Source organism: Solea senegalensis, unplaced genomic scaffold (genome assembly GCF_019176455.1).
Source record: "Solea senegalensis isolate Sse05_10M unplaced genomic scaffold, IFAPA_SoseM_1 scf7180000014299, whole genome shotgun sequence".
Classification (NCBI taxonomy): domain Eukaryota; kingdom Metazoa; phylum Chordata; class Actinopteri; order Pleuronectiformes; family Soleidae; genus Solea; species Solea senegalensis.
This window is the reverse complement of record NW_025321012.1, coordinates 85,374-96,275: the sequence shown is the minus strand read 5'-3', so window position 1 is coordinate 96,275 and position 10,902 is coordinate 85,374. Positions and strand designations below refer to the sequence as shown.

Below are 10,902 nucleotides of genomic sequence, written 5' to 3'. Positions count from 1 at the left end.
TAAGTTCTTCATGTTTTGAGTGTCTTTACCTGTGATGAGATAAAGGACTTGCTGGTCTTCCGTTTGACTTCAGCCAGAGCTCCTTTCAGTCCAGAGGTCCTCTGTTTCATCTCAAGAGCAGCTCTCAGCAGTTTGGGAGTCTCCTGCCTGACAGGGGCTGCAGGGGCCGGTGGAGGATCCTTAGCCTCCTCTTTGGGCTCAGGTTTCTTTCCCTTGTTGAGCATCTTTCTGTTGTTGAGACAGTGACTTTAGTCAGGCTGAAATAACTGCAGCCACATATGTTATCAGTCTCCAAACAGCGGGATATTGTGTGATTATCATACATAAGTAACAAACACACAGAATAGAGCACAGAGAGTTTTGTGTGTAATATCAGTCATTGTCGACCTGGCCTTCTTGCGGAGCAGCTTCTTGGACTCAGGGTAGTGGACCAGGATTTCATTCAGGTCTTTCTTGTCCAGAATGAAGAGATTGGCAAAGCCATGAGCGATCACGTTAGCTGTGCGCCTGTTACCTCCACCTATAGCCAACAGACTGCCAATCAGAGAGACAGAGGAGATCAATGTATATGTAAAGAATAATTCTATAACTGAGTGAACATATGCAATAAATGTCATATTACGTTATCTGATGCAAAATCACAGTCATTTTCAAATGCTTTTTTATAAATGCAAAGTTTATACATCTGCAGGGGTTTGTGGTTCAAGAATTAAAAACCTACCTGATCTCTCCAAAGACAGATCCTGCTCTTAGAGTGACAAACACCGTCTTCCCATCAGGTCCTCCAACCACCTGCACTTCCCCTGCCTTTATGATATACATTTCCCGTCCCACTTCACCCTAAACAACAAAAAGGGAGAGTCCAGATAATGAGATATCTTCAACAAATGAAAAAAACAGGCATTTCTTTTTCATAGATAAAATATGTACCTTTTTGCAGACATAGTCCCCAGGGAGGTAGACAACAGAGCGCAGGCTTTTCAGCATATCAAAGATCATCTGTCTGTCACAACCCTGCCAATAAAAGAAAATAGGTCCTGTGAATAACGTAATACCTATGAAATAAGAATTGAATGAGCAGTTAAGCATGGATTGCACACACTTAAACTGCGATGCGCTGAATCTCCAGCCTCTCAGAATGTGATACTGTAATATGTAAGTATATCATATCGTATCATACCATATTGTACCGTACCACATATTGTATAGTAATGCATCGGGTCATATCATACCGTATTATATCGCATCATATTGTGTCATGTCGTGTCGCATCGTATTGTATCATATCTTATCATACCATATTGCATCGTATTGTATTGTATCGTAACATAATGTTATACAACACTGGCTCCTCTTCATCTGAGATGTTGTGCAGGGGTGAAGCAGCAAGTCCCCGACAAGCGTTTCCAGCAGGCGGCGTGGTCCTGGAAGGTTGTCCGGGATGTTGTTGGTGGAAATCAGCAATAAGCTGGGGAACGCATGGAATGTAGGATGGATTTGCATCGATTGTGGGAGTGTCAGCCTCACTGCCATAGGGTTGATGATCTTCTGGATGGCAAATGGACTGATGAATCTAGGAGCCAATTTCTTGGACTCTACCCTGAGCGGAATGTCCTGAGTGGAAAACCACACCATTTGACCCACTTGATAGGTGGGAGCCTGAATGCGCCGTCTATTAGCCGAGACAGAGTAACGATCTGCAGAGCGGAGGAGGGAGGCTCGTGCTTGGATCCAGGTGCGGTAGACAGCGGCGGATGAATGCTTGGACTGACGGACAGGAAGCCTTCTTCTCTAATGCAGGAAAAAGGGGAGGCTAGAACCCATAAGAGCACTGAAATGGGGACAGGCCTGTGGCAGACCTGGTCAGGGTATTGTGAGCATATTCTACCCACAGGAGTTGCTTGGCCCAGAACAAGGGATCTTGGAAAACCAAGCAGTGGAGGGCTGTCTCCATCTCCTGGTTCATACACTCGGTCTGTCCATTGGACTGGGGGTGAAACACTGAGGACAGACTGACAGTGGACCCAAGCAGAGCACAGAATTCCTTCCAAAAAACTGAAGTGAACTGCGGGCCCCAATCAGACACCACATCTACAGGGAGACCATGGATCTGGAAAACGTGGAGCAGGACCAGTCCATCCACTACAGTCAGGATGGCTGTATTACCCTCGGAAGGGGGGGAGGCCACTGACAAAGTTGTTGAGACCAAGGAATGTGAGACCAAGGACGATGAGGAACAGGGAAGGGTTGAAGGAAACCAGCAGGAGCCAGGTGAGATGGCTTGTGTTGATTGCAGACCGCACAGGCATTGACGGACCCCCGGATGTCCTCGTCAAGAGTGGCCCACCAAAAACGTTGCGGGACCACGTCTCTGGTTCTCTGGATTCCCGGATGACAAGAAATCTTGGAGGCATGAGCCCACTGAAGGACGTCAGATCACAGAGCCAGAGGAACAAACAGGGGATCGGGGAGAACATTGCTGGGACCAGGCTGATCCTCCATGGCGGACCTCACTCTCTCCTTGATCTCCCAGGTAAGGGTAGCGACCATGCAAGGGGCAGAAAGGATGGAAATGTGCCCTGGGGTTGCATCCTCCCTCTCATGAAACTGGCAGGACAAGGCATCAGGTTTGATGTTGCGAGACCCTGGTCTGTAGGAGAGGGAGAAGTTGATGTAGGTGAAAATGAGTGACCACCGTGCGTGTCAGGAGTTGAGTCTCTTGGCTGTGTGCACATACTCCAGATTGCTGTGCTCAGTCCATACCAAGAAAGGAATCTTGGTGCCCTCCAGCCAGTGGCGCCACTTTGACAGCGAGTAACTCTCTATTTCCAATGTTGTAGTTTTGTTCAGCAGCCGAGAGTCGACGTGAAAAGAAGGCACAGAGGTGAAGCTTCTGGTCAGAGGTCAAGCATTGGGACAGGACAGCCCCTACCCCAACATCTGATGCATCCACCTCAACGACAAACTGCTGGTCAGGATCAAGCACCAGCTGCAGCAGTGGTCCACCTGAAGGGCACCTTGGAAGATGTGGGACCAGTAAGAGGGGCTGCGATGGAGCTGTAGCTGTGGATGAACCGACGATAAAAGTTGGCGAAGCCCAGAAACCTCTGTAGCTGCTTGCGGGTGTCAGGGATTGACGAGGGGCGGATTATGCCAGGGGCCAACGAGTCTTTGATGTAGGCCTCCATGGTCTCTCTTTCAGGGGCAGACAGGGAATGCAAGCGTCCCTTGGGAGGAGACGTGCCAGGTTGCAGGTCAATGGCACAGTCATAGGGATGGTGAGAGGGCAGGGAAGTAGCCTTGGTCTTGCTGAACACCTCCTTGTAGTCGTGGTACTCAAGCGGGATCCCTGCCAGATCCGGGACAAAGCTGTTAGAAGGTGAACACAGTAGTGCAGTGGCTTGCTTCAGACAGATCTGGTGGCATGATGAACTCCACCCTAGAATTACCCCGTTGTCCAATCTATATGGGGATTATGACGACGAAGCCAGGGAAAGTCCAGAATGAGCGGGATGCGTGGTGACTGCAGGATGTGAAATTGGATGGTTTCATGGTGATTCCCAGACAAGAGGACATGGACCGGGGTGGTCTGATGGGTCACTGTTCGACCGTCAAAGGCACTGGCAGAAACAGGACTAGGCAACAGGACACAGCCTATCCCCAACTGGAGAACAAGCTCTTCATCCATTATGTTGGCATCTGCCCCAGAGTCAATGAAAATGGCAAGGGTGTGAGAGTCTCTAGGAAGGAGGAGCTTGGCCTGGAATAGGGGTTGTTGACCCAGGGAGGTCCAACTAGAAGAGTGGCTCACCAGTATCTTTCGCTGGGCACTGGGAGACAAAATTGCCAACCTGTCCACAATACAGACAAAGGTTGGCTTGGTGACACCACTCACATTCCTCTGGAGAGAGTCTGGTGCGTCCAGGTTGCATTGGTTCCGACCCTTCTTGCAGTGGCTCAGTTGTAGCGGTGTAGCTGGCACTAGCAGTGGCCCCCTGCGGTCGGACTGGTTGCTGATGTCTTGTCGTTCCCGTCGTCCCTCCCATCTCCGAGCCTGGATGCGCAGATCTACCCTTGTGGCTAGCTCTAGCTCCAGCAGGGAAGGGGGTTTGTGAGAAACCAGTTCATCTTGTATATAATTTGCAAGCCCGTGCAAAAAGCATCACGGAGGGCTGTGGCATTCCAGTCACTTTGACGAGCCAGGACACGGAAGTCAATGGAGTAGTCTGCCACTGTCTGGTTCCCCTAGCGCACGTTCATGAGTCCTTGAACAGCTTCAGTTCCAGGGCCCCCCATGCCAAACACCTTCCGGAGCTCCTCAGGGAATGACTGGTAGGAACCGCAGGCTGGAGTGTGTTTGTCCCACTCAGAAGGGACTACAGTTTTCGGGGTCACAAGCGTAGTTATGGAGGTCTACTTACATATATTTACTTGTTTTTATGGTGAAAAACATCCTAGTCGCTGCAAACGAGCTGATCGAAATATCTCCTTACTGACACTCTCGTCAGCAGTTCAAAAACAGGCTTACACACAGAGTCTCTTGGGGCTGAGATATGTCCAACCTCTCATACAAGTCCAGCAAGTTGAGGAAATCCAGCAGTGTAACAGCAGGATGCCACACCGGCAGGCGAACACCAGGAAGGGTTAAGACAGAGATCGTGGTTGGAGACAGAAAGCTGAAGAGTTTACCGGGTCTTGCATTGAGGCTAAGAACAATCTGGCAGTGAGTGTGTGAACCAGAGAGGCTTAAATAGTGGCTTGATTACTGATGAGGAGCACCTTAGTGCACAGGTGAACAGAGTTGGCTGATGAGGTGGGAGTGGCCGGCAGAGAGAGTGGAGCAGAGGGGAGGAGAGTGGAAATTTACTGGCAGAGCAGCAGAGGAATGGATGTGACAATTGGTATTGTCATACCATATCATATTGCATGGTATGGTATGGTATCATACCGTTTCGTATCGTTTTGTATCATGTTGTATCATATAATATTGTATAGTATGGTATCGTATTGTATCATACCACATTGTGTTGTATCGTATCATATTGTATCATATCATATTGTATCATATCATATTATGCCGTATTGCATCACATCGCGTCATATCGTAGCATACTATATCATACCGTACCATATCGTATCGTATCATATCATATCATATGGTATGGTATCATGTTGTATCGGCTCATAATCTGCTGCTCATAGATCACTGACAGGAGAGTCTGTGAGAACCTTGCCAGCCACCGTAACAATATTTGTGATGATCATATTACATACCAGGAAATTATTAGGACATTCAATAAAGGGTTTGTAAAACAGCAGCATAATTTTCCTGTCCATATTAAAAACATAAACATCTTTCATATTCTGCTTTCCATTCCTGCACACTTCATCACAGTAGGTCTTTTTGAGTCTTGCAGAAAGTTATCTCACACACAAACATCTAATTTTTAGCACTGGAGGTTTTTGAATATCCTCTTCTAGCAGGAACACCCCACTATATGACCTTCTTCTCGTGATCGTTCCTTATCTTCTTATCTTAGTTCCTACCTGGAATAGAGGGACTTTGCTCACAATGGAGTAGTTGACATCTATGGCAATGTCCAGGCGCATTTTATCTGGCAACTGAGTCAGCAGCTCCTGCTCATCTGATCAGATAAAAGAGTTATAGGTGCAGTACGACTGAAAGCTGAGGTGAACGTGAACATGCAAACAGTTTTGCTCTCCTTACCAAGCATGCCTTGAGATTGCCAGGTGTAGTTGTACCAGGTTTTGACGCGGTTCTGGACATCCTTGGGGATGCGATATGAGGACATGTATTTAATAGTGCTGTCCATACATGTGCGGTAGTAGGTCTGACCCGCTGTGGCTGCACCAACCACGTCACGCATCTGGCAGGCAAAGGAGCAAATTTTGCAAAAAATGAAGAGAAAGGGAGATTTTCAATTATTTGTGTCCTTTCAGAACATTACAATACTGCAGCTTCTCATATGTTCACATATCAACCTGTCCAATCATGATAGAGAAGGCAAAGACTCCCACAAAGTAGTTGATTAGCTGGAAGACGATCTCAAACAGGGTGGTGGGATCTGGTAATCCTCCGATGGTGATCAGGGACTTCACCGCAAAGTAGTAACAGCGAATGTAACTGAGGAGACAAAAAGACAAACGAAGAAGAGCGAGATAAAATGGTTTTAAAAAAGCCAAAGCCTCGATGGTCCGGTATTTAAGAATTAGTGACAACTAGTGGTGAGTGCATGTCTGTGTTTACTGTATGTGTGCAGAGTGTAGTAAGGTTAATGTTAGTTCAGGTTAGGGTTTGCTTTATTTTCAATTTTGTCTTATGTACAGGACATACAGAGGATTGAAACTGCGTTACACTCAACCCACAGTGCAACAGATAAATATTAAAAATTAAGAAAGAAACAAAGGGCATGTAAAAAATAAGCAAAGTCGTATGCTTCTGAGTTATTACACACTTATTCAAAAATACGTATGGCTAGTGTTTTCATTTTTTGCCAATAATGCTGCTAAATGTTGTAGACTTTTCAAAGCCAAAAAAGTGTGTTGTGCTTGTGTGTCTGAGTGTGTGTTTGTCCCACAAACCTGTTGCCCTCGCCGTTGTACACCCACTTGGTGGATCCCAGTCCTGTGAAGGCAGAGCCCCAGTAGTACAGACAGGCATTACAGTGGAGACAATACAGGAGATAGGTGGTGGTCCGGATTACTCTGACAAAAGGTTAGAGGATTATATTACTTCACTGTGGACGTTGACATTATTTTACCAGCATGTAATGTCAAAGAAGAACAGGACCGGATAGAAGCCACTGCATTTAGAGTAAAGCTGCAGCTGACCTGTAGATGAAGGCTTTGGTCAAGATGGCCTCGAGACGCTCATTGAATTCGAAGAAGGAGTTGATCTGGGGAGAGAAATCAGTGATTCTGATTCAGCTTAAAGCTGAAGCCATAAAAGTTTTTGTTGCAACAACTGAAAACTGGATTCACTTTATAAATCCTTGGAATTTAACAATGAATTTGAATCAGTGCTTTGATAAATGCTAGTTCCCCAACACACTTGGACAAGTGCTCCGTTGTTTTGACTCTGCAGTGTCACCATTCAATATCACTAATTCTTACATACGACACCGCTAATAGAACAGCCAATAAGAACACTCCTCCCTCTGTAATCTAAATGAAAGGAATGTCTAGTTTGCTTTTAGATCACTTCAAATGAAATCTTATTGATCAATAACAGGAAATACATGTTGCTTACACATTTTGATTGAAATCACTTCTACAGCTTTACCTTCAGCAGCCGAGGTAAGCGCAGCAGAGGGTTGATGCCGGTTTTAAAGTAGAAAAGCTCCAGAGGGACAAGACTGGCGACATCGAACTGAAAAACAGGAAGATTCTGTGTGTCACACTCACACACTCAACTAAAGTGATGTATGAAGCAAAAAATATTCCAACACTTACTTTGAAGCGTCTTGTTTTCATGTAATTCTTCCTCATGTCTTTTTTGTCACACTAAAAAAAAACCCAAACATGATTACAGATCATTGAACCTAAGTACAAATAATAATCTTCACTTCATTTGCTCAAACTGTCCACTGGTGGGACACAGCACTCACCACGATGTCCCCTCCACGGACAAACTGAAGACGTGGCTGGAAGACGGTGATGTCCAGGATGTAAATGAGGTCGCACAGATAGTCGGTCAGAAGCCAGTAGTAGATATTGTCTGGCGTGTGATAGGGAAAGGCCCAGCGCACCGGGATGAACCACAGACTCCAGTTCCACGCGAGACACACCAAGAACATCCACAGCACATACATCAGGTCTGCACAGTGAGAGACGGCCGTTAGATGACGGGAATCATCAGAAGCGATGGTCACTGCACAAGCAGCCACTACTGCTATATACTCTGAAGACTAGAGTTTCAGCAGGAGCTAATCTGTATGATTAAGCAAATTCCATTTTCTAAATGTATAGAAAAGAATAGCAACAGCAGGAAATGGACAAACTGATGAAGTCCTCATGAGTGTGAAAGAAGGAGAGGAAAAAGGGTGAATGGTTAGAGAGGTGTTTGTGTTTAACAGTGATACAGAAGATCCATCTTTACCCAAACCAAGTACAAAAGTGAGTGAATTCTCCTCACACAGAATAACAATAAGTCAAGTTTTCAAAGGTTTCTCAGGTCAAAATGTAGTGTGCTTGGATGATGATTTGAGAGCAGCAATTTATGATTCTGGATGTTTTGGGTAAAGCCGACTCTTTTGCACTTCTGTTTGATGTGGAGGAGGTGGCAGGAGGCGGAGAATTCAGCTGGGTTCTCACTGGTGAAGGGGTCGATGCTGGCAGGGAAACGGTAGCGTATACAGGCTCGCATCCACCGTGGAGCTTTCACCTTACAGCAGCTGCTAGCCTGCTCCATCTCTGCCTCACTCTTCACTTCTCCTTCTTCTTCTCCTCCTGATGGACCTGCTTGATCCTCCTTATCTCCCTCATCCTGTGGCTTCGCTCCAGGAGCAGGCTGAGGAGGAGCTGAAAGTCCAGATCAGATTAACTATTACCGTTTTAGATTGCAAGACGTGTGGACAATTACAGTAGGATGAAACAAAACAGCTTTTCTCAGACTGAATCATTACTCCAAATATGAAGGACACAAAGATCTAAAAACCTGGCCTCTTGTCTTCCAACTGAAGAATATTACACTAGAACATGGTTATCAACAAAACTGCTTTATTTCAATAATGAAACCTTTTCTGTGACATTTTCTTTGTGAATCTCACTCACAGGGTACGACGCTGTCTTCATCCGAGCTGTCGGGCTCGATGAGAAGTGAACAAGATCAACACACTCCACAAAACCACAACACAACGGAGGACAACACCCAAAAACACACCCACCTGATTCACACAACAACACTGTCTTGTGTTCTGCACAATCAATATACACTGGTATATTTGTACATTTAGTTACATTACATTACATTATGTACATAATGTAATGTAATGTAATGTAATGTAATGTACATTTAGTTGCAAAACATCCTTTCAGCTGACTTTGAGAAAAAAGTAAATATTGTATATATTTAACGTTTAACATCAAATTAAGTGTACAGACTGTGCAGGACACTGACTTACAAACAGTGGCGACTGTAAAGCAACAAGATGAACAGTAGAGGGCGTTTCATAACACGGGCACACAAACAGTGAAGCTCTTCAGTCCAAAAATATTAAGAATTAGAAAAGAAAACAAAGATTAGACATCAATTTATAATAGATTTTTGGTAACACTTTACATTTCAGTACATGGTAATGTAATGTAGTGTGGCAATGATTTCATAATATAATCTAACTTAATAGTGTGGTAATAAGGACATAATATTGCAATACCATCGAGGTAACAGAATGGTAATGTTATTCCCTTTAATGATAATTAACACATTATAACATGTCTCAAACTAATTTTTCCATTGTTATTACCAAGCTATTACTTAATTATTATGGTAAAATTGCTTTATTATTACTATTCTATGACAAAATAATGACTATACTGCTACATAGTTACAGCATTGTAATGTAAAGTGTTACAGATTTCTTTGTTTTTGTTAATGAGCACATAAAACATTTTATCGGCCTCAGATGATTTGATTACTTTTTTTGGATTAAAATGCTTCACTTGCAGATGGAAAAGCTGAATCTCACTCACAGGTTACGACGCTGTCTTCATCCGAGCTGTCGGGCTCGATGAGTTTCTCTTTGGCCTTCTCTGTTCTGTGTTTGAACATCTTGACCAGCTCCTGCAAACGCTCGTTCACCACTGTGCTGGTCTGACTGGCCGAAGACGCCGGGCGCTCTTTCAGACTTGAAGAAATGAAATGAGGTCTTCAATTATTTTCATTCTTGTACATTTATTTGTTACACTGACACTGACCTTTGTCAGGACCAGTGGTCCTCATGGAGACCAAAACCTGGTCCTAATGAGGCAGAACCTCATTTCTGAGGAGCTGGTTGAGTTTAGGGCTAGTTTTTGACTTGTGGTTAGGTTCACATTAGGATTAGGGATTAACTGGTTATGGTTAAGGTTAGGGATAATGCTTTTGTTAGGCTGTGCAAATGAATAGCAGTCAATGAGAGTCCCTAAAAGGACAGTGTGTGTGAGACTTAGACAACAGGTGAAAAATTGTGCGTGTGTTCTTGTATGTGTATCTTTGTGAGGACTGAGGATATTTTGGAAAAGTGAGGACATTTTGTATGGTCCAGTGTTAACACTTGGTTTTGGGGTTAGGATTGGAATTAGGTTTAGGTTCAGGATTAGAGTCAGGTATTTAGTTAGTAGAGACATATGTGTGTGTGCAGTACTCACATATCATCCGTGCTGTGCAGGCTGGACTGGCTGGGCCAGGCTCTGACAGGTGTGCTCCCTTCATCATCATCATCTTCACTTTGAGAATGAAGCTTTGAACTATTCAGCAGAAAAAAGATTGGATCAACTCTGACACAGTCCTGCCTTTGTTTTGTTTTTGTTCTTGCTATTTCCCCCCTCTATCACTTATTTAATTTAAAATTGAGTTAAATGCAAAAAAAACAACATTCTATCTCCCCATTGTTCTGCAGTATAAAAAGATGAATGGAACTAAAAGGTCAAGAAAAAAGAAGCAGGAGTATAGAAGATTACAGATGCTTAGAATCAATAGAGAGAATAGACAGTAGATATTTAATAAGTGTTGTATATCTTACATCTTACTCCAGATACTTCCACGATTCCTTCCACTATCGTTGCACATGGACAGAGCGGGGTTAGAGGTGAGTGAGTGTGTGTGTATATTTTCCAGGTATTACACATGTTGTCGGGACCTAAATCTGTTTATACACTCACATTACGGGGACTTGCCGTCCT

The 10,902-nt window shown here is 44.4% G+C and overlaps 1 protein-coding gene across 1 annotated transcript in view; it reads right to left on the bottom strand.

The window, feature by feature from the left end:
* The window catches only part of LOC122761004 (cyclic nucleotide-gated cation channel beta-1-like), a 28,704-nt gene that overhangs the window by 2,468 nt on the left and 15,334 nt on the right, over window positions 1-10,902 (bottom strand). Inside the window, 17 exon segments of the mRNA XM_044016204.1 lie at window positions 30-228; window positions 388-534; window positions 722-840; window positions 931-1,014; window positions 5,548-5,645; window positions 5,729-5,888; window positions 6,004-6,145; window positions 6,604-6,726; window positions 6,853-6,917; window positions 7,304-7,390; window positions 7,474-7,524; window positions 7,629-7,837; window positions 8,335-8,541; window positions 8,794-8,844; window positions 9,712-9,866; window positions 10,369-10,467; window positions 10,743-10,775. Coding sequence (XP_043872139.1) covers window positions 30-228; window positions 388-534; window positions 722-840; window positions 931-1,014; window positions 5,548-5,645; window positions 5,729-5,888; window positions 6,004-6,145; window positions 6,604-6,726; window positions 6,853-6,917; window positions 7,304-7,390; window positions 7,474-7,524; window positions 7,629-7,837; window positions 8,335-8,541; window positions 8,794-8,844; window positions 9,712-9,866; window positions 10,369-10,467; window positions 10,743-10,775 — 2,029 coding nt within the window.